At 37.2% G+C, this 25,524-nt stretch overlaps 1 protein-coding gene across 13 annotated transcripts in view; it reads right to left on the reverse strand.

The window, feature by feature from the left end:
* Positions 1-25,524, reverse strand: part of LOC134648932 (trafficking kinesin-binding protein milt) — a 58,857-nt gene that overhangs the window by 14,402 nt on the left and 18,931 nt on the right. For 3 of the 13 annotated variants that reach the window (XM_063503572.1, XM_063503560.1, XM_063503559.1), the window contains exons 4-9: positions 11,713-11,789; positions 9,874-10,038; positions 6,299-6,497; positions 4,008-4,138; positions 2,765-2,854; positions 542-756 (exon numbers count right to left, since the gene is read on the reverse strand). In XM_063503572.1, the coding sequence (XP_063359642.1) occupies positions 542-756; positions 2,765-2,854; positions 4,008-4,138; positions 6,299-6,497; positions 9,874-10,038; positions 11,713-11,763 (851 nt within the window). In that variant the 5' untranslated portion in view covers positions 11,764-11,789. The other 10 variants (XM_063503563.1, XM_063503562.1, XM_063503567.1 and 7 more) reach the window with 10 other exon arrangements.

Below are 25,524 nucleotides of genomic sequence, written 5' to 3' on the forward strand. Positions count from 1 at the left end.
CTCTCGATGTAGACTGGCGGGGAGGAGGCCGGCCGCGGCCGCCACGCTCGGCATGAGGCCGCGCGTCGGCTCGGTTCGTTACAGCTGCCGTGTTAGTTGGTATAAGTGTAATGTACTGTTACATAATACTTACTGTTGCAGCGGGTCGCTGCCAATGCCGATGCCAGAGTCCATGCTGAGCTCAGAGTAAATGGAGGAGTGCATCTCTCGATGTAGACTGGCGGGGAGGAGGCCGGCCGCGGCCGCCACGCTCGGCATGAGGCCGCGCGTCGGCTCGGTTCGTTACAGCTGCCGTGTTAGTTGGTATAAGTGTAATGTACTGTTACATAATACTTACTGTTGCAGCGGGTCGCTGCCAATGCCGATGCCGGAGTCCATGCTGAGCTCAGAGTAAATGGAGGAGTGCATCTCTCGATGTAGACTGGCGGGGAGGAGGCCGGCCGCGGCCGCCACGCTCGGCATGAGGCCGCGCGTCGGCTCGGTTCGTTACAGCTGCCGTGTTAGTTGGTATAAGTGTAATGTACTGTTACATAATACTTACTGTTGCAGCGGGTCGCTGCCGATGCCGATGCCGGAGTCCATGCTGAGCTCAGAGTAAATGGAGGAGTGCATCTCTCGATGTAGACTGGCGGGGAGGAGGCCGGCCGCGGCCGCCACGCTCGGCATGAGGCCGCGCGTCGGCTCGGTTCGTTTGCGAAGCTGCCGGAGCTGCTCTTGAGCTTCGGCCAGGTGAGCGGCCACCTCCATGTACCGCTCCTGAACAAGTTACACGTAATTAAATTTAAAGTATTATGTATACGAATAATGTCATGTAACTTATAGCAGCCACTATAAGTGATGTTACGATCACAGCGCACCCTGAAAAGTCCTTGGAGTAGCGTATCACCATTTTATACTAATTATATGCTACTACTAATCTACAGAAATTTTGAACATGTCGAGTTATGTCTATGCAAATAAGATTTAATGCAATGGCCGGCCGAACAATTACAATGAGCTATAAAAATAATATAAACTAATGCATAACTACTATCGTTACTTCAATTGTAAAACTTAATAGCTTTTCATGTGGAGCTAAGTGGTATATGAGATAAAAACCTAACAATGAAAAATGTATGTCACTTCATATTGCCGTAATCAATCATAATAACTATTCACGTGCAAACAATGAAAACGAGCAGATTTTTATGTCGAGATTCAATATAAAATACGAAATTTTTAATAGCTTCTTAATATATCACCTATGTAGGTGTCTTCCATTTCACTTAGAGAGAACTAAACTAATAACGTTAACTAAGCTAAACTAATATAGAAGTGTCCTGATGAATCAAAACAGCATTGATTTATGAAACATAATACTTTTGTCTACGACAAATTTCCTAATGAGCACACTGTTATGTTTCCGAAATGTTATAATCAGTTCGCCTCCTTTTTAAAATGTACCTAATTATGAGTTTTAACTTTTCAAAATATGAGTTTTAACTCTCTTCCCTATATTTTTTATAGTCTACTCGCTTTTGTGAAGTAAATATGGAGACTATGTAACGCTAGTCCCTGATTGCGGCGCTGCGTACTTACAGCCGACTTGAGTGCCATTGTCTGCTATCTAGGACACACCTAGGGTAACTCAATATTATGAGCAATTAACGCAACGCCGCCGCGGTAGGCTCACACAGTGCACAAGGTTTTAGTTAATTATAGACGCTTATAGAACTTAACGGAGGTAATAAAAAGGCCGATAGCACAATGCAGGCATGTCCCCATATGCTGGTGGCATTTATCACATATCATAACATATTTATTTACATCAGTAAAACACACTAGAAGATTCTGAAGGGTGGTCCCTTCCCCTACCTAAACACGCGCCTCACGTAGATTACATGATACATTTTATTTTACCGTATATTTTAACTTTTAATTAAAACTAAATCGGGTTAACCTACCCCGGCATTGGCCATAATAGCGGTCACGTATTTTTCGTAGTTCATGTGGTGACACTGACAAACTCGAGGTTATGTCAAAATTAGATAAGGACGCCATGGGCTTGTTTACAATATCATTAGTAACTAAATTTGAAAATATTTAGGCAAATAATAAATGGCTGCTTTTGGTATCAGTACATGAAATTGCAATCAAAAAGTACTTGATGCTCGAGTACGAAAGATAAGTAATAAATAGATGTACTCGAACAAATGAGTTTTATCATGTCGCATATTAATTATTAACGTAGTTATTAGTGCAAGATAATTAGGCATGTAGTTTACCTACAACACAAAATTAAAACTTTACAAGATTATTTTTATTTAAGACTATTTTCAGACTACCAGTAAAACTGCCCTTGGATGAAAATATAAATTTCTTGTGTTTATTTGTCTCGTTATAGAACATAAATTTACCAAGATTTCAGTTGGCATTGAGGTGAAATGTTATATGCGCAACGAGAGATCAAAGTTAGTTTGACTCCAGCGGGCGCAGCATGGTTCCATTTTTATCGCCTGTCACTATACCCGTCACTTTCGCACTTACATATTTGTTAGAACGTGACAGGCATGGTGACAAGCGACAAAAATGCGACCGTGCTACCACCTCAAAGCAAACGAAATATTCTATAGGTAACAAGCGCAACGAGCAATTTACACTCGAAGCAAAATCCAACCTTGGTTTCTTATTGGCAAAATAACTATTACACGGTTGTCAGTCTATTTTATTTTATTCTGGAGAATGTATGTAGGTATATTATTTTAATGAGAATGGTTGAACTTACCTTCGTATCCGCCAACTCCGCCGCCAATGCATTTTGGTTATCTTTAGTTATTTCTAATATCCGCAACGTCTGCTGGTGCTCCGCAGTTATCTGTGGACGTAACGATCATTACTCACTGTCGGGCCCGTGTCCCCATTTATAACCCTTGTTAGTAGACAACCGGATACTCAGATTTCAGTATATTAGGTGTACAAAAAGCGCAGATTATAAAATTCTATAACAGATACGGCGCTCTCAAAAGTAACAATGTCACAAATTATTACATAGTACCTTATGACTGTCTATGGCCCTTGCTATTAGTTTTTCTTGCGTTCAGGCTTGCTGTTAATGAAAATGAAAATCTGTAATATTCAATTTAGAGCTCAATGGTCTTACGAATTTAAAAAACCACCACCGGCTCTATATCGCTGCGCCGAGAAGATACCGGCGTAAGAAAAGTGATATGAGCGCTCAACACGAACTAATTAACATACAAACTATAAATAAAGCAATTACTAACTATAACAATTATAAAACTAATTATAAATCTATAATAATAGCAGTTTCCGTGGCATAGGAGTGATGTGTCTGCTTGGTTGTTATGTTATCTATTCTTTAGTATGTATTATAATACATCAGTGTGAAATAACATCGGGAAACGCTCTAATGGAGCTTATGATGAAATCATATCTGAAATATATATTTGTCACGTTTTGAAAAGTTAATAATGTGTCACAGAAACCCAGTAGAAACGAAACATTTGGACACGCGCACGAGACTTTTTTACTACAGATATTAATCCTTTTAATGGGCGTGTTTTTAATAGCCGCCACCATAGGTTATAAACTCTTCTTCTTCATGGGTAATAAAAACTGTCTGGGGCCGAAATGAACTGCGCAATGTCTAGACGACGTCTAATCGAATAACCTTAACCATACATTTATCGCTAAATAGGCTTTACGCAAGGCCTTTCCTTATAAATATTTCTTAAACTCATTTTAGCCTTTGTATGACTTCGATATCAACACGTAAGTTCAAGATAAGGTTGGGATAGTTTAGTACGTACGATATTTGTTTAATACATAACAATAAAATACGTGCCCTACCACACATGTCCCATTTTGAATATTTATTATGATTTTAATGATTTTAAGTCCTTATACTTATGCATTATGGGTCAAATTACAACAAAATTTTCGCCGTAATTAGTACGAGTGTGAACGATCGGGTATCGAAATATCGTCAAGTAACATTGATACGATACCTGTTGTAGATTTTTCTCGGTATTAGCGAGCCTCGCATTGACGGAGTCATACTGCTGCTGCAACTCCGCAGCGCGTTGTCGCTCCTCCGACAACTCCGAGCCCAGCACACCAGCCTCCGAGTTCGCACTTGCTGTTGATATAAACGCACAAATATAATGATTGATTTATAACGATAATAAATATTGAAATAAACAGTGAGTCGTAAACTCGAACAGTGAACCACGAGTAATAAATATCAGAGTAAAATGTTACGGTTATAATGATCTTGCGAATGCATCGCTAGCGCGCAATTCTCAAAACATTGGCGTAAGGATCGTCAACTGATTGCGTAATTTTTCAATTGCGAATGGCTCGGGAGAGTCGCATTCGATATCTATCTAGACGCACCATAAATAATAATAAAATCAATAAGGTCAACAGCTAAGATTTTCTTTCCATTGGTTTCTTGAGTTTCTTTCTTCCAAGTGATGTAGTGAAACGAGTTGGAACAAGTATGGTCTGACAGGGTGCAAACCTTAATGAAAACACGCTGCAAGGCCACCTTGTGCCACCAAGTCTATAATCTTCTATATTCTTCAGTCTTCTTCACTTTTATCTTGAATACAAATTCAAACAATATTGCTAAGTACTCTATTAATAAGTTACCTATTCAAGAACGAAATAAACGTAAAATCAGTATTTCTTTTTTAAATATCTAGGCAGTCCGGCTTTTATCGTTATGACAACGAAAACACATTACACAAATGACGAACATATCTTATCCCTAAAATCTAGTCTCCAAAGTTGGTATTTAAATTAAAATTGATAACAGAAACATTACAATCAGTATTTCTGTGTTTTGATTACATGAGCTTGACATTCAGATGTATAAACTCTACAGCAGGGTCGCATTTTACAAAAGGCCTGTAACCTGTAATCGCTATCTGTCTCTCTGTCTCGTTCTAACTAATACTATCGTTAGAAAGAGAGGCAAACTGAGATTATAGATGCCTTTATAAAACACGACCCAAATAGTGCATGTATGTACAAGTAGGAAGGTGATTGAACTGACTGCGAAAACAAACTTTAGCAATAAACGATGGTTTACCACTTGATCATGTTTATACAACGGATTACTGGTACATCTATTTTAGAACAGAAGCAGTAAAGATACCATATCGACATTAGATAGCTTTTAAGTACCTATACTTTAAACAAATTTAAGTTGTTAAAACACAATGGAGCCATGCAAGTGCCATAAAAATATTGAGGGCAAGATAAGAAATTGCTATCGCCGAAAAATAATGATATCACAAATTCGCATAGGTATTAAGATTAAGAGAAGTTATTCCAAGAATTAATCACCTTATATGTACCAATACCAATGATAGGAGATTGAGAACATAGACGACCTTTTTATTACAAATATAAAAGCATTTGACATAAATTGTACATACTCTTACACTCGTTTATACAATAAAATTGTGGTTTAGGTTTACAACATCGAGCTCGACACTTAACCAGTACTTAGCCAATTCACTTCCCCGTTGCAAGCAATGAAAAGTTCACGGAAATGTCCTAAGATAGGTTTTCGCGCTCCAGAGCGCCGGCGCAAGCTCTCTAGACTGCACCTCAATTACTCTTGGAGTAGTCGCGAGTCGATCGCGCGCGAACTATTGAGTGATACGGCTCGGCCACGACATAAGGCGACTGGCGATAGCGGCAGCGACAACCATATGGGAACGAAAGCTCCGATCGCTGTCTCGCACCAACCTATGGTTATCGCTGCCGCCGTCTCAAGTCGCTCAATAGGGTATTTGACATTTTTTTAAGAATGGTATAAGTCTATCAGGTTTGTTTTGAGAATCAAGTGTCTGTATGGGACCCATTGTCTTAAAGCAATACAAAAGTCACAAATGATGGTCAAAGTCTGGCAACCGCACTTTACTGACGTATCGCTTCAAAGAAAATGGCAATACCTACATCGTGAGAAGCCGTTTCAATGTATAGAAAATAAGGAAATTGCGATTTTGTCGGTGAAATATTGCGTTTATGTATATTGTTGCTATACATTTTTTTTTTATGAAATGTAAGGAATCGAATGGTACCATTATTTTTTTCCCATTTGGAAGTAATTTTTTTTTTACTTTAAGGTCTTGTATTTTTTTATTATTCCCATATTTTTTTAAAGTTTCCAATGAATTGTGATAAATTGCTCATTTTCTATCTAATTAACTAGATTTCGTTATAAAATTCAACATGTGTCAACAACCCTATTGAGTGATATACTGAGTGTGGTCCTAGTACTCACCAAGTTGTTGCGCGATGTCCCGCAGCAGCTGCCGCTCGGCCAGCTCGCACTGGTCGGCGCCGGCGGCGAGCCGCGCGGCCTCGTCGCGCAGCGCACGGTTCTCGCGCTCCAGCGCGCCTGTGCGCTTGCGCAGCGCCGCCTCCTGAGCCGCTTCCTGCTCAGACGGGGTCGAGCCCTCCTCTGTATCATTTGTTAGAATCTGTTGACAAACAATGATAGTATAGCAACACCGTGTGATAAGCTCAATACTTCAGCGAAGCGAGCACATCGAATGTAGCATTTTTTCTTGAGCTAAAAAAAAGGTCGATAACCTTAATCACCTTCCTACTTTGGTAATACCCTTATTTAACGTGGCCAGCAACGTCGTTGTACTAAAATATTGCACCACAAATATATCGTGAATACCATTCTTAGTGTAAGGCCTGAGTGGACGCTCGAATTGGGCGTGCAGCGGGGCGGGGCGTGCGGCGTGCATTTTAAACAAATACAAGCGTATAGGAGCGGCCTTAGTGCACGCTGCTCAAATTACTTGTGAGCCCGACGCCACGCTGCACGCCCCGCCGAACGCTCCGCTTCGAGTGTCCACTCAGGCCTTACACTTAGTGTATGTTGGACAATTTAAACGTGAATTTGTTTATCCAAAATTACAGTTGAACCATCAAAAATTCACTTACACAGCTGTCTAAATGCATTACAAACAATATTAGCACTGACCGATAAACTGGGAAAAAAACGCACACTGTAAATGCCTAAACGGAGAGTATCAAACGTGATAACGTTAATGACCGTGTTTTTTCGTTCTGTTTTTGCGAGTAATTGACCAAGTAAAACCAACTTATACGGTGTATTAAATTACTGCACTGCGGTCCACAAAACTAGGCCAGGTATAGAATAGAACAATCAAGGTTCATAATATATGAGTGCGACACATGATACCTACTTGCATCCAATTTGTTCTAATAACGCTTCAAGCAACAAGGCTTCAAGAAGACAAATCATTTGTTTTTAATTAGGGCGTTCTGGACATACCTTTACCGGGATCACAAATGTAAAGAATAAGAAATAACCGGCCAAGTGCGAGTCGGACTCGCGCACGGAGGGTTCCGCACCATCAACAAAAAATAGAGCAAAAAAATCGTGTTTGTTATATGGGAGCCCCCCTTAAATATTTATTTTATTTTATTTTTAGTATTTGTTGTTATAGCGGCAACACAGATATATCATTTGCGAAATTTTCAACTGTATAGCTATCGCGGTTCATGAGATACAGCCTGGTGACAGACGGACAGACTGACAGCGAAGTCTTAGTAATAGGGTTCCGTTTTTTACCCTTTGGGTACGGAACCCTAAAAAGGACATACAATACGCCATACCAGCTATGTAAACATTCCAGCTGTGAATGCATTCCTTCTACTCTCGCTGTGTTATGTTTGTTCTTAGACATCTATACAAGTAACAAGGAATATAAAAGCAAAAATATTTTTTGAGACATTAATTAGGTATATACTTCCACCACCAACACACCACCGCAAACATGTAATTTTAACTGTTTAAGTAATTATATCTGTAAATTGAAAATTAATAATGTTTAAGGCATGTACTGTTCAATTATATTATATTATCTGCTAATTCTATAAATAATTTAAATAATCATGTGGATATTTTGACGAGTTTGATATGTATTCATCTTTATATTCGATTGTAATAAAAACATGTAATACTTATTGAGAAATAAATGAATCTAAATCTAAATGATTTTGAATGCAATCAAAAATACTATTTAACTAGTCAATTGTTTCAACAACTTGATTAAACGGGTACATTGTTTCAATGAAATTGTATCAGCATGACATATGCAACTTTTAAATTAACAGAGCAGATCATCGCGATAACTAACTAGGTAAGTTTTCTTTTAAATGCAGCCAATCACAAGCCATCGCGTTTTTTGGTGTGTGCCATTCACTTGTATCATACGCATGTTTCCTTCCCACCATGTCGTTACCCTTTACAAAGTATATTGTTTCGATTCTAATGTTTTAATGCTATTGTTTATATACATACTTAAGTATCTCATCGTGAGACTTAATAAAGCTACGTTAAAAAGCCGCCATTGATATTTTAGATAACGTACCCTGAGACAAAAATGTATTAATAATTTCATTACAGCTTAACAATAAAACTTTTTGTAAATTATAGTTCCCTAGTTCCAATAGTTCTCTTAAGTCAAAACCACGTGACATGTCATTTAGCCAATGATGTAATTCCATAAGTACAAAGAAAAACCTAGGAAGACACCTGGTGGCCTAGCCAAGGTTACAATCGCTATCGCTTCGACAACGAAACGCTTTGTGTGTCTCTATCACTCTTCCATATTAGTGCGACAGGGACAGTTGCGTTTCGATCGCTACGGAGCGTTAGCGATTGGTACTTTGGCTACGCGGCCTGTTTCGTTTGTTTACATTTCTTTTCATACCTGAAAGCTATATATATAACAGCTAATTAGTTAATTACTTTTGATTTATTTTTAGCTCCAGGCACAGAATGTTGACATTGATCTGACACATGTATTTGTCTGCATGTCATTTCTTTTATATTTTAGGTGATTTAATCGAGTGTTTTGACAAGGTTTAAAGATTTTGTTGAAGTAAAAGAAGCTTATTTGTAACAGATATGTTTAAAGTATTTTTTTTTATTTCCGAATATCATACCGTCAATTTAAATCAGCTATTTAAGCACTGTATCGTTTCACCACAAAAATCTCGAAAAAAAAAATAGGCAGTGCTCATATCGAGCTAAAATGTATTTCTTCGCGACTGTCTTTTAATAACTTAATCATGTAATTACATACAACACTACGTACGGAATTGCCCGATCAATAATTACACATCAGCTCGACACACGCAAGTGTTTCACGGTGTTAGCAGTCAGCGGAAGTCATTTAAAACCCAGATTATAAAAAGAGAACGCTAAGCAATTGTTCTTATAGGCTTGAGAAAAATACACGAAAATTACAACTTACAACAGTCAAACTGTGTCACCAACATGACATCAATTCGTAGAACCCGCACGTGGATTTTATTAGTCTGTGGCATGTACTCAACTAATGAATTACATCTATATAACTACCTCTAGGAATACGTTCACTACAATTGTGCAGATATACTTATAAACAAAAAATCTGAATGTTTATAAACTGCACGCGATGATGCGCAGAGTGTTGTCAGTCACAAAGCAACAGAAGGAAATATAATTTGAAGCTGTACGTATAATTATAAAAGTGCACCCTATATGACTAAGCGCGTAAGGCGTAGGGTAGGGCACGTCACATAATCAGTCGACGATTGGGCATTGTGTTATGGGTGTGTTCACCCCTTAGTCATGCAATTTAACCCTGTTAGATGGTGGTTGGTAAAACTAACCTAAAGTCAGCACGTTTTCTAAAGCGAATTTGTGTACGAAACCCATTCGTACAGAGTTTTGTAACTCAGCTCGTAAACATGAGTCTGAAAATTCCAACTAGTATAAGAATGTGTCCCAGTCCCATCAATGAGAGATGTAGAAAATCAGAATATTACCTGCAGTAAATCAGTCTTTGTAGTGAGGTCGTGCCTCAGCTGTGTGATGTGGTCTCTGGCGCTCCGCAGTTCGCCTTCGAGAGAGTTGACCCGCGCTTCTAATACGCCATTTGTGGCCAGCAACTCCTTCCCGATGCGGGCCGTCAACTCTAAATCTTTCTCTTTCTGTAACAAAATATAAAAATTAGCAAGCTGCCAAAAAGTTATGAAATTTACAGTGGATATTATATTATAAAGCCAAAGATAATAAGAGAGGCCATGAGACACCCAAAGTCACACCCTCACACAATCTAGCCAAGCGGTATGTCATGTTATAGTCACTGTGGTAAACCAAGCCAGAATTTAATTTGGTTGACCGTCCATCAAATCTGGATCTAACCGTTTTGCCGCACCAGTTAGTTGCGTACAGAATAAATTACTCGCACCCTGGGGGTCGTCGGGTAATTTATCGGATTATAGGCACGTTGCAATGATTCACTTCATTATGAATTTCTCGATACAGCTACATTGCGTATAGCTCTCAATGCCAGTGGCATTTCGATGCAATAAAAATAATGTTGTGGTTTGCAATTTCATCGCTTTTCTAGCTTATTCAGATTAGGCTAAGATCAACAAAGTTGCCCAAAGATGAAATAAATAATTTAAATTAAAGCAGTCATGAAATGGCATTTATGTAATATCGGAAAAACAAGGGCAAACTTGATTTTGCGCTGTCAAAGTGAAAAAAACTCATTTGAGGAGAAATGGTCGTCCCAGGTTGTAACGTTAATAGTTGAATTTACTAACTTAACACTTACTTTTTAAGTAGATTTCTGTTTTTTGAAGTGAAAACTTCTTTAGCGGCGCTGGGCACTTTTTGAGGTGGGGAAAAAACGATAAACTCGAGACAACGTAAGGCGATCACGTGACAGTAAGGGGCGTAAGGTGGCCACTCATAATTTAGATGGCATTTAAATCAATAAAGAAAAACTCAATGTTATTTGACATTTATGTTGCGGACCCCTTTTCAAGACTCTTTACTTTACCTATGTTCAAATAATTTTACGTTGTCGTGGCAGTATGTAAATAAACATGTCAATGAAAAAGTGTGATCTTATTTGAGAATGATAATAATATATAATAAATAAATAGAATACCTCCGCTAAACGTATGTATCGTGTTACCAGGCGTCGGTAACATAGTGAGGTGAGTTTTCACTTCTATCGGCACTCCCGGAGTGCAACCGTTGTTGCTTGTTTTTGTTTAATTTCACTGCAGTTTTTACATCAAATTGCCCCCTTTGTTTAATCGTATCAATCATTGCCAGTCTGTATCGCAATTTATGATACGGATAACTATCAAATTGTTATTAATTGGAATTTGAAACGTCGGCATGTGCTGATATTAGACGATAGCACGGACGTGAGTGTTCAGTCATAAGTCAAGAAAGAGTCGTGCTTTCGAACCATTCACCCTTAATAGATTAAATATATATAGGTACTGGATTTCATATCAGATCAGAATTTCACAATTCTTATGCGCTACGTTCGTACTTAGCTTAAGATGGTAAAAACAGGGTTCGAAGCTGTCTGCCTTGCACGTCTTTGGTAGAAAATCAGTCTAAACCCCATTACAAGACAATAGTTATGAAGACGATAGATATCGGGAGACCCAATTTGGGACCCAAATACCTACAGCAAAATACTCAAAACCAGGCAAATCTCATTCCGTAAAATACTTATTTTACCGAGCACATTTCAGTCCACAAGTGGAAACTGGTAACACCTACCCACATGAAGCATGCATAAGTACACATAACAATTATAGCACGAAAAGACGCAGAAAACAATGGGTACTTACTTCTTCCAAGAGCCGTGTTACTGCTTCGATGTCATTGTAGGTTTTTGTCATTTGGCTCACCCTGTTGCTGCATAGAACTGTGGACAAACGTACATTTTAAACTTTAATTATTATACCAAATACTAATTATCCACTACGAGTATAAAACGAATACAAGGAGTATTTCAGTACAGTAGAGCACAAGATTAAAAATATGTATACATATACAATGTAAAAATAACGTAAGAGGCGAAAGAATGAATTATTTTTGCTTATTACATTTATTTATTACACTTACTGTACCTATTACACGATATAAATAATCAATACATTTGGAAATCTAGAAACGTAATTAATCAAGCGAAACATTAAGAAATAATTATGCATTTCATAAATACTTTGCCAATATTTTTTCATCCATTTCTAAAAATGTTTTATTAACCAATTTCTAATAAATTATTGTTAGATATTAGGTAACTTTATTTAACGCACTTTATGAATCTTACCAACACTCATAACACCACCGTTTTTTCTATGAAAACACGTGTAAACAGTAGTGAGCTAACCACTATTGTAAACAGGATAGTAAACTGTCACAATCCTTCATCCGATAAAAAAGCAAAACAAACCAAGATCACAATACTATTGTCCAAAGCGGTGCGTACTTTTTACAAGTGGAACGCACGCAAGCGTAAACACAGAATGATGATGGATTTTTCATGGCCAGCTAACCGGCATCGAGAGATAAGATATGATAAACAATTATTTAAATATCGATATAAATAGATCGACACAGTATGAATATATATACTAACCAGCATTATCGAGATCGGCGCGTGTCGTATTCATTGAAACGGTTCAATGAAGCGATGCACTACAGCACTACACTGTTACATTATCCGTGAGGATAGTTCGGAAATATCGGAGGTGTTTCATCGATATGGAATCCGTAGCTACAACGACAAACACTAGCGCGGGGCGAACGAACAAGTTGGCGACTACGCCAGGCTGCCGGCGCGGAGCGGAGGGCGAGCAAAACAAACAGTTTTACTCGATTGTCTACACATGTGGGAAAACTCAAGTACCCAGCAAAAGAGACAACAGACGATGGAGTAGATAGGTACTTGAGCGCATAATGGGACTGATAAAAAGCTACCTTCAGCACATTAAGACTTAATCTAATTACGATTTGTTTTCGATCATGCCTAAATAGCATGCTGAATTGATAAACTTTGATTAAAAACGGGTACAACTGCATTGATTAATTTAATCCACTTATGAAGTAGGTAATACAGATTGTATATTCCATTACAGAAGCATATAAGAATAATTTTCACAGTACCTTGCCGCAAGCAAAAGTGCAATATAATTTTATTTCAAAACTAAAAAGGTAGCAAACTTGCTTTCTAAGTATGGGAACAGAATAACGAGGGTATTGAATGGTGGATGTGCTTTTTCTCATTGTTACTTAACTCCAAGATTACAACGGATATCGATTGTGATGCACTGGCTGTCTCACACGACGCAAACACACACTTTTTACCAACCATTTCCCGTATTCGAGTCAGTACATACAATGTTGTCATGTAATTCAACGAGAATCATTATATGTTATATGGTAATGATGTAATGTAAGAATGTCTGTATACACTGTAGACGTTATCACGTAGTCTATCAATCTAAGTGAACCCGAACAAATAAGATAGTCGGTCAAGGTAATTAAACATTTAAACCCCCTTTATAAGCATAATATATGCTCGATATCGTAGCGTTGAGAAAATGATTGAAAGCATTATATTAAAATGATAAAGCTCTAACAGTGTCCTAAATGCCACGAAGAAGCGAATGAAGTTTGACCACTTGTCATCAGGCGGAATGTACGATAGTTTTCCAACCACCGGTAGCAGCAATGGAAAAGCGAAACTTTAATTTGGCAAAATAATTATATGCGATGTGGTGGCCGACGATGTTGCTCATACCTCGGTCTAGGAGCAACGTCCTGATCACGCGGAAGTAGAGCCTCCCGAACCTGTCCCTCGCCACGTGGTAGAGGAAGTCCGGGTACTCGCCGAGGCACTCACGCAGCTCGACGTCGGGCAAGAAGCTGAGCTCCTGGAAGAGCTCGCGGTCGAAGCCGGGCGGCGGCGAGGCGCGCGCGCCCGCGCACCCCGCGCCCTCAGAGCCCTCCGCCGTGACGGGCCCCCAAACCGACCATCGGGGGCTGCCTTCACCGACCCATTCACTTTCAGTTTCTTACACTACGTACACTAATCAACTATCACTGTCTGTCTCTCGATGCCAATAATGATTTTGTGTCTGTGTAAGTCAAACGCGAATTCATATTCACGCCCGACCAAAGTATATGGCTGGAAATACCGCCTGGAAAACGTCCGCCCAATATGATTTCAAAGGCCGTCTGACGTCCAACGATGGGCGTATTAATAGTTGCACTAAAACAGAAACCGCACTGAGCCGCAGGTAACGTGGCTTCATATTTTAAAACGATCCTAACGTGTTAATCATGAATAGCGCTGATAAGATAATTTAATGCGTAAACATGTATTCACTAAATATTAGAATACAATGTAATTCGTGAGATTTAAAAAGCCTAGTATTGATTTTGTGTTAAATTGAGGGCAAAGCAAGGCGCGCCACCAGCACTCGCCCACGGTATAATGAAAGTGCTCAGATTAAATTACCACTCTGATTTTTTATAGCTGTCACATTTACATTTTACAGTTTAAACGTAATACGTAATAACTATGATTAATAAATCAACTATGATAACAAATACTTTTATTTTGTTATGGAATTTATTAATTAACGAGTTTTAAGTGAATAAGATGAACTTACGGTATAGCTAACTTGAACGTTACCATAAGCAGTTATGAATAGTATGAATGATTACTCGATAAGTGCTAAGATACTCGCGAAAGTCGCGAATAAACACATCACGTTAAACAATAGATAATAATATAATAAATAAACGTTATTTTTCCGACATGACCATAGGTTATAGATTGTTTATTATTAATTATTTTGCTATTACTATACCTATTTACCTTTTTATTGTTACCTGTATCTTATTTAATAAATGATGTGATTTATTGTTTTTATTTATAAAATTTATAAATATTTAATAATTACATACATTAGGAATTACTACAGTTCCCTTCTTTAAATTACTTGACATGATCCCTTTGGAAATCTTTTAAATAGCCAGTATGAGCATATATTGGTCAATAAGAATTTGACATCGGCTTAAAATAAGTACTTTGTGGAAGTAATTTAATTTTTTTACCTCTTCCTACTCAGTACTAATTGAAAACAAGGCAATTTGTTCGTTTCACGGACAACTAGAATGCTTAGTAATTAACTTAATAGCTTATTTTGTCCAGAAAGTCAGAGAATATATATAGTGCTTCTAAACAAGACAACACGGTTCATATGTAAATATGTTTCAGGAATCGTGTCCAACACATTAGGAGTGACCACGAATCGTAACCTTGAAGTTACACCACAGTCACACATTACCAAAGATCATCTAAAAATAGTTACCTACTCCACCAATGGATAGAAAACTATTGATGGAAGACTTCCAGGTTCCATAATAACCTATACATTTGAAAGATGACAGAAATATGATGCAACTAGTAATTAATTACTATTGTTTTACTTGATTTAACAGGAAAAGTCAGGTAATCGCAATTAGATCAGTTTCATAAGTTAGGCAAACAAATTTTGACCGAATGAAAATATATATTTTTAAATGCTGTTAACGATTTCAAGGGACAGGACATATAACATTTTGTTATAATGTAATTGTTATAAATATAAAGTAAGTATATACATATTAATGTCTCACGAGCCCTCCGAATCAATACCGATCCAACACGTGGGAAAATCTAAAATACATTTAGCTCAGACAATAACATCCATTACAATATTTGCAATGGCCACCGTAAAGCACAAGGCGAATTGCCCATGAAATTGGCAAAGCTGTTGGGTCTATAAGGTCGACGACGCGCGCACGTGATTCACCGTGACGTCACGCAGCCTTGCGCACTGCGCTTGTCTAGTTCCAGTCTATGTGGGACCTTTCACATACGTGAAAGATCAAACTCGAAAAAAAGATCGACTTATTTTACGACTTCTTTATAATCTTTATCTGCCTCTAACCTTTGAATTTTCATCGAATGGGCGCTTGAAGGGTTAACCTTTGTAATATGATAAAACCATGGCAAACCCTTTCAATGACCTTATGAAGTTATCGCCGTACATTCGCTTGGGCAAGTATTTGAACTCCATTTAAATATCGTGATAGGTCGTTGCAAAACGGGTTAAGTTAATAAATAGCAGTCCGTGCCATTTAAACCTTACTCGTTACATTACTTAGATTTACGATAGCGTGATTGTAGAGAATGCTATTTAACCTAGCATTGCAACCGAGAGAAACATTTTTCCTCGGCAATAGAAAAACTTGACCTTCAGCTGATCGCTTCATGATTTTTTCATAAGTGAAGTCACGATACTATACCGTACTATCAACTTATTCCAACTTCATTCGATGGTTAAAATTCATTAATTCCGTGACATTGCTAAATCAACACGAATAATAAAAGTGGCAAAGGAAAATAAGTAAAATCATTTCGGTAGACTATGTCTTGTAACTACGCAGTAAAATAGGCGGTAGAGTGAGTTTTCCCGGCTCCCACCATTTTCTTAGATCGCCTCGCATTTTATCAAGGTTAAGACAAGATAGCAACCTTGACCTATATTCCTCAATTTCGCGAGCAAATAATACGGACAGGGGTGTAGAAATACATTTATCCAAAAAAAAAAAAATTGGTTCGTATAATCGTTGGGAATAAATATCCATTCGATTCAATTTGACGCTAATCTGCTTCCGCGCTTCGGCAGAGCGGTGATTTTACCGCACGTAGTTAGTGATAGTAATTTTTATCTGGCTATTTGTATAAATTGAAATGTACTCCGGCGGTATTTGGCTTTTTCGAACTTTATTCAATTCAATTCAATTCAATATTTTTATTTCGAATAAAAAATCCATATTATTGTTAGTACTTAAGGCTAAACAAAACTTATAAATCTAAGTTAGTGACAAAAAGTAGATACAAATACAAACAAACACAAAATATTAACTATATTAAAAGCGGCGTGGTGCGGCGAGCGGCGGCGCGTGCAGCCGCACCCAGCGCGCGAACAAAGGCGAGTCCCAGCGCTGCGCCAGCACGTTTAGAATACTGTTTGGGCTGTGGCGAAGACGGTTGACTAATGACGCACACCGTTTTCTAATTATTGCGTCGAAACTATCAGTGTGCGCCTCGGCAAACATAGTTGACGCGCTACAGTAACGCGGCAACCCAAACAGCACCCTAAACGCGTTATTGTATTGTACGCGCAGTGCGTTGTATGCCCGCTGCGTAAAACTGACCCACAGATTGCACGTATAGAATGTTTGGCAGTATGCTTTAAAGAGCGTTAGCTTCACTTCATTACTACAACGAGCAAATCTGCGGGCCAGCATGTTACTACGAACACACAACGCCCTGCGCTCCCTCTCTATGTCATCGTTATCTGTCATGCTTTCTGTTACCCAGTGGCCAAGGTACTTGAACTTCTGTACGACTTTTAAAGCGGTACCGCAAAGGGTAACAGGTGTCATTTTGTACGATTTTGGCCCAGCTTTAAATTGCATTACCTCGCTTTTCAAAGTATTGTACCTTAGCCCATGGGTACCTGCATACTACATACATTTATGATATCACGAAAATAACATTTGCATTATTTTTTTTTAACAAAATGGGCCTAAAACATCTATGTTTTTTAATAACCTATCATTAACGTAACATATATACCGTGTGAAATTACCTACAGCCCTAGTAGCACGGTCGCATTTTTATCATTTATCACCATGCCTGTCACGTTCTAACAAGTATGTAAGTGCGAAAGTGACGGGCTTAGTGATAGTGGATAAAAATGGAACCGTGCTGAGCCCGCAGGTCACAGCTATAGATATAACTGATACTTCGAAAACGAAAAAAAGGGTAGTTAGGATTAGTATTCCCCATGTTTGCGTATATTTCTTACGACATTGAACCTTTTAAATTCGCTCATTATTAGTCGTTCTAAACTAAATCGATTAGCATTGTGGTCATCACACTCATCACTTTATGAGTCATCCATGCGGAAAGCGGGCTATACCTATTTACTTATTCAAACACAGAGTAACATCCTCAATTAACAAAATAGAACTGACAGTTCTCGATGACGACAACACAGCGAGAGGTTATCACTTATCAGTCACTACTCAAGTTCACATAAAACCACTAAACTTCAGTAGCTGTAACACAAATCCACCGGTAAAACACATCTGTAAACTTAAAACAAGGCGATTTCTTTTAGTAACGGTCTCGGCATTTGAGGCCAGTAACTTTCGCGATCAAGTGCAGGCGTCTGCAGCTAGCAGCACGCGATGGACATACGAGCGATTTACATTTTGACCACGCGCGAGCCTACGTCCACTTCCGCGCGAGCCATTACAATAACTGGCTATAGTGGCTATAAGTAACGGGCGGTACGAATTGAATCGCGATAATGTAACTTGACATGCCAAACTGTTGGCATAACACCGCGCATGTCATACCTACGACAAGCAAGTAAATAATTAAGACTGCTAATCTACATACAAAGTGGCGTATCATTGTTGAAAGGTCAAAACGGGTAAGTGTGGCATACGGGTAACCGTGGCTGGCCTTCACATCGGGCCTGTTTACAATGTGTAATTATCGGTTAAATGTCTATAGATCAACGCCACGATATCTGGCGAGCTCTCTTAGACGGACAAAATAGTCTAACACCACCTAGTGTGTTTATGAAAGTTGAAATAAAAGCCTGAAAATAGCTGTAAGTCACATGCAAGTTTGTATGTCTTTTTTATCTATTTGTCTCTTGTTATACGTAAGACAGGTCGCCGGGGATTGGAGCCGGGGGCTACTAGTCAACCTGCCTGCAGCCGAGTGAACTATGAATTATTAATGCACTGAATTTAGTTCTTGCTTCAGCGATTTGAAAGTACTAGACAGAGTCCACTATATCTACAATATAATTAAGACTGGTTTTGCTTGCCCGATGTAGAATTTGCTGTCGCTTGCTTTATTTACTAAGCTTAACAGGTTCCGAAGGCAAGATTTTTTGTTTTTTATCATGATTATGTTTTTATTATGATACGTCTCAGGGCTTTTGCCTCCTAAGTGAGGCTAGGTTCAATCCCTTAATTGTTACTTTACATATATTTTTATATAAGTAGTACCTAGCTCTAAACACAATGTTTGCATGTCAATGATAAAATGTTACTAATAAATACCATACCCAGACGTGAAAAGCAAATAGCAAACTGAACAGTTCAGTGCTAAAACAGGAAGCAAATCATTACTTGGGTGAATCAACTTTTAAATGTCCACATGATGAAATTGTGGATTTTTATTTTTAGTTCTTATTTTCCATATTTATATATTTTATTCTAAAGATAATGTTCTCTTGTTTATGATTATGCATACAGCAGAGCTGTTTCTTTAAGAATTTAGTGAATTTGGCTAAAAATGTTCACCAGCCCAGATCAGCCCTGTCCCCTGGGCCACTCTCCAAAAGTATTTTTAAACAAACTAGATATCAATTATTGTTTAAAAATTATTATACTTACATTCATTAAAGAATGCAGTTTAATATGTTATTTTTATATATGGCATATATCTCACGAAATCTCACAATATATCCCTTAAAAGTGTCCCCTGGACAACTCTTATTTAACAGAATCAGAACTTTTTAATTTAAACGCGAAATAGTTATAGTAATGTAAGAAAATTGCTCCTGCTACTTTCTTTTATATTGTGTTATTGTATCTTTAAACATTTATGAACTTCTCTTGAATTTAAAAATAAATAAAATAATGATATGTGGTTTTCAATTAAGGGACAACTTAGTTGTCCCATAGACATATCTGGTTGTCCTATGGAAATATTAATAATAAATCTTAAAGAGGGTACTAAATGAAACAAATTTAATAAAATATCAGAAAGCAATAACATATACATGTATGTTAGTGCTTTCTGATAGATAATTAAATTTGTTTCATACCTTATAAAAAATCTTATCTCATCGTTTTTGTCCAAGGGACAACCAAAATGTCCTACGGACAACCACTTCCGTTGCCCAAGTGACTAGTTGTCTGAGGGACTTTTCTAAAACTTTCAGCCGTATAATAAATATTAAGGATTTTTTGTGTTTTTTTCACCCTTACGGTAAAATATATATAAAATAGTATCTGGTACAATGTCATTTATTGTAATATGTTAAGTATTTATGTATTTGTGCCAGTGGTCCGATGGACATGCAATAAAGCCACCCACGCTCTCCAACAGTACTCGACCGACTGACGCCGCGAGTTTCGTGTAATCAAAATGACGGCTAGGCCTATCTGCTTACCAGAAATTTGAACTTGTTGTCAAGTATCTTACTACGTTATCTATATTTAGATTTCATAACTAATTTATGGTTGTCCAGTTGACCTGCATGGCGTGGATAATTAAAGGGACAAAATTAAAAGGCAATTTATTCATAAACCAACTAACGCAAATATAATAAATCGGTATGTTTTATTAATTATACTTATCCATAAACATGATTATGTGTTTAAATACCAATTCCACAACAGTATTTTTTTATGATACAAAGTTTTATGGTGCACCGTTGCACGGGGACAATCTGTCCTACTATTGAAAACCAACTTTTGGTCTTTTGGACAATCAATATAGAACGGGTAAATTGTAAACAAAATAAAATGTTTTGTAATAAAATGTTAGATAATATTAATATGAATATAACGGAATACTAAAAAAGCGGCCAAGTGCGAGTCGGACTCGCCCATGAAGGGTTCCGTATTTAGGCGATTTATGACGCATAAAAAAAACTACTTACTAGATCTCGTTCAAACCAATTTTCGGTGGAAGTTTACATGGTAATGTACATCATATATTTTTTTTAGTTTTATCATTCTCTTATTTTAGAAGTTACAGGGGGGGGGGGGGGACACATTTTGGAAGTGTCTCTCGCGCAAACTATTCAGTTTAGAAAAAAAAGATATTAGAAACCTCAATATCATTTTTGAAGACCTATCTATAGATACCCCACACGTATGGGTTTGATGAAAAAAATATTTTTGAGTTTCAGTTCGAAGTATGGGGAACCCCAAAAATTTAATGTTTTTTTTTCTATTTTTGTGTGAAAATCTTAATGCGGTTCACAGAATACATCTACTTACCAAGTTTCAACAGTATAGTTCTTATAGTTTCGGAGAAAAGTGGCTGTGACATACGGACGGACAGACAGACGGACAGACAGACGGACAGACAGACAGACAGACATGACGAATCTATAAGGGTTCCGTTTTTTGCCATTTGGCTACGGAACCCTAAAAACTCATAACTTTTATTTAAATTTGTATTGTCGATCAGGCACTCTGTACGTGTAATGGTGGACACTAAAAAGTTGATTCACCCACTTAACTAGCAACTAGCTGGCGTAATGAATAGTTAAAATGTCCCATTCATCATAGTATGCTATCCATGAGAAAATGGTCGTTAACCTTAACCTTTGATCCTGAATTTATACCGTTCATTCAACTACACTGTACCCAACCAAATGCGTAAAAATGATGCATTATTAGTTGGTGAATGCGCGCCCACGAAATTGTATAAATTTTACGCCAAATACATTATTTGTGCGTTATTTATTTTCTCAACCCAAAGGGACAATGATAAAACTTTAATCTTTGGATGAATTTTTCAGACGTTTGAAGACAAGACTTTGAAGTGACATTGTTTTTCTCTTCGAGAAATATTCATTAACACCCACAACGAAAATAGACCAGGCGTTCGCTGAGCAAACTTCCCACTTTTATCCTATCCAACATTTTCCCAAAAGGCATCAACGACCGTTCCAACTATTACCAGCTTTAAAAAGCAATTTTCAAAATACGCAATTTTACGAGTGCGTGTACTACTCGTATTGTTGTCGGTACTATTTTAAGAACTTTGGCCTTCAACCTTATAATTGAACAGCAATCAAGTAACGCTATTCGCGGGAAATTTGGCGAACTGACAAACGTGATAACACTAATAATATTACGTAGTAATTACGCCGGTATAAATAATCGCGTCTAAAAATAACGAGTTATATAGGTCATGTAAACGCATCAAACGCGATTAACTAGAAAGTAGATGCTTTATCGAACTACACGAGGAATTTATTTATAGAAACTCGATTGCAAAGGGCAACATCTGTTTTTAGAATTCTTTTTTGAATTTCAATTCATTTGGAATGTTTATTAAAGTATGTTCAGAGTGATCTATAGATCTATAGATTTTCTACTCCAGCACTTAAATGTGTCAATTAAATGACTGACAGTGATATCTAAAGCAATGTCATTTGAATGCTTTGTCTATAGGCTCATAAGATGACTGCTAGCAGTCATCTTATGAGTATAATACAACTGCTTTATTTTTTTTAAAGATACAAGTTCCGATCATCTTGATTGAAAGAGGTATGTTTTCATTTACAATAATAACTCTTTTTTTTTAAATAATAACTCAATTTTTTTTAAATAATAACTCTTTTTTTTAATAATAACTCTTTTTTTTTAATAATAACTCTTTTTTTTTTTTTTTTGCTGCAGCTGTCATAGAAAAAGTAATGTATGCAACAGCTCATAATTGGTTCTTAAAATTCTCGGGTCTTTTTTTACAAAACTCGACTACGTCTCGTTTTGTAACTTCGACCCTTGAATTTTAAGAACCCTTATTATATCACTGTTGCATAAACTACTATTTAACCACGCATTATAAGAAACACAAACTATTAATTGTTTGATTATAGTTTCTATGACGTATTTTTCTCCAACATACTTATTTATTACAACATTACTCTTACATGCATTATGCAGTTCAATCAGGGTATTAACAGTCATATCAAATCATTAATCAAATTCTATTTTTATATCAATAAACCTAGGAGTTGTAAGTGTTATTGTTAATTTATCCAGTTTTGAAGTGAAGCTTCTTTAGCGGCGCTGGGCACTTTTTGAGGTGGGGAAAAAATGATAAACTCGAGACAGCGTAAGGCGATCACGTGACCGTAAGGTTTAGATAGCCACTCATTTAGATGGCATTTAAATCAATAAAGAAAAACTCGATGACATAATTCAATAAAGCTACATCTTGATGAAATCGCTATTAAAAGTGAACTCTAGTACTTACTGGTGAATAAAACTCAAAATATCATGACCAAATATATTTAGATGCGACGTCTGCAAGGTAACATTACAATTTATATTCGAATTTTAAGCAATTAACGCTACAAATTTGAATTTCGAATTTTAAACAAGCTCACTGACCAGCAATTTCGGAACTAAAGTTTTTCAATAGAAAGGAGGATGGGTCAATTATACATAGTGCTGCAGACATTTTGGACTAGTCATTGAGTTTTCACTTCTGTCGGCACTCCCGGAGTGCAACCCGTTGTTTTTTTTTTAACATACCTGCCTATTTCGTAATAGGGTTTTTCTATCTAACAATCATTACCTAGACATCAAATCGTTCATCATTATATCATTTAACAACTATAGGTTCTTAAGGCACGTAATTGCAGTTTTTATAATGATTTTTTACATGTTTTTACAATGTTATGTAAATGCCATGAAAAAACACATGGAAGCTAGACTACCTATATTTGCAAGATTAACTACCTTTAGACTGATTAGGCGAGGGTTATGACTAGCAAAATTTTAAACAGAAGGCTACTTCGCCAGATCGCCAAATCTTCCGTCGCAAGTTTCACGCAGCGTGCCATCTTTTGCTCCTTTCTAATTTCCTGAATTTAATTCAATAATTCATTGAAATAAGGTGCGTTTTTTTTTAAGATTGCGCAAATGCGAATGTTATGTTTAATACCTAATCTGTTTTTAAAGTAAAGAATAATCGAGATGAAAATTACATAAATTGTATAACAACAATCTTTATAGTATTATTATCAGTGTTTTCCTGTCATAATAAACACATGCATTATAATATATATAATATATATTTATGTTTATTATAAAATCAAGCTATATACTTCACGTGAAAACACACCAAACTACATTGCAATTCTAACAATCAACAGATTACGTTATGTGATAATATAAAGATAATACATATACTGAGTAAGTAGACCTCAAACATATTGCTCGGTCATAGTAAAAATATTCGTAAACTGATATGGATTAACGTACAAGCGCGCAAACCAGTTGCGTATTTTGTAATACAATGACATACATATGCGTATCTTTTTATTTTATAGTTTATATTACATAAATATAGTCAGGCAATAGTAACGTTAAGTAAAGGCCCTCACGGTCAAGACAACAGACGGCGGCAGCTGTTGCGCGGTGGCGTCTCCTCGCAACCCTTAATCGATGCGCGTCGACATATAGATTATAATACTATCAGTACTGTGTGTAAGAAAATAAAATCTCAATCTCGATCACTCGGATTCATTGACAAAGAAAAGCCCGGTTTTTAGAGCCTAATCGATAAGCACATGACAGTGTTTCGATTGTGTGGGAAACGCGTTTCAGTGCAGCGGGTGCAGCTAACCGGTGGATATTTCGGTTCGGGCGTTGCAGCGCGGTATTGATCGGCGACGGTGGCGGTACGCGTGGCGCGCGGTCCGGCGCGCCCGGCACAGTGGGCGCTGCGCGCCTCCCGCGCCGCGCACGCGTACTATCAACACAGATTAACTAACTGCTTGTAGACCTTATTGCAACGAAATAACGTCTAACAATGATCGGTTGTTGATGTTAGTACGGCGCCGGCTGTCACACAACGCGCTAGCAGTATAGCGTTACGTAAGACCCCGTTCACACGACAATACCGCAAGTTTTTTTGTACTGATCTTACCGAACGACATAACATAACTGATTTGGTGAACGTGTATAACGATGGTCTATTGCCGTATGAATAGGCTTACTAAACGAACCGACTCAAGGAGATAGTATGAATGAAAGTGGAATGAAATAACAATATAGCAAAAGTACCTACCAAAACATTTTTCTACTTTAATAAATATACCTTGAATATAAATGTGCGTAATAAGGTAACTGCCTGATAAAGACTGTGCGAGATATATATCTCAATTGCCGTAAGATAAAAACGTTGTATTTGGCATACATTTATCTACTTACCTTAATTTACTCAAACTGCCTTATATAGCAATTACTACCACTTGTACCCCATATTTGGATTCGCCTAAATAAAGAAGTAGTTGAACATACTTTTATTAATGCGAAGGACGCGGAAATTTGCCTTACCCAAAGCAAACACAAGTGCATAAAAACAATCGAAATGATATTGAATTTGCAAAGGTCGTCTGCAGTTATTGAATCGGATAGTAATTTAAAGGAAATTGGATTTTGAATATCAAATTATCTCAATGACTTTCATACGAGTGTAACCTTAGGTACTCTAAGTTTACAGTAAATTTTAAAAAGCAATTCAAGTATTGGCAAAGTATTGACTGAATAAGAAATGCATAGAATATTTTCAATAAAAAATATACAAATATATAAAAAACGGACTGCTGTTAAACTTAAATAAAACCAACAGATAGATTTATGTATTTATAACAACTGGCCTCTAAAAAATATTGACAATATACCTATGTCTTGCCCACGTACCCGTTTAATTTCATAACTAACGTGTGCCTTTACTTTTATTTCCATAA

This window comes from Cydia amplana, chromosome 6 (genome assembly GCF_948474715.1).
Source record: "Cydia amplana chromosome 6, ilCydAmpl1.1, whole genome shotgun sequence".
NCBI lineage: Eukaryota > Metazoa > Arthropoda > Insecta > Lepidoptera > Tortricidae > Cydia > Cydia amplana.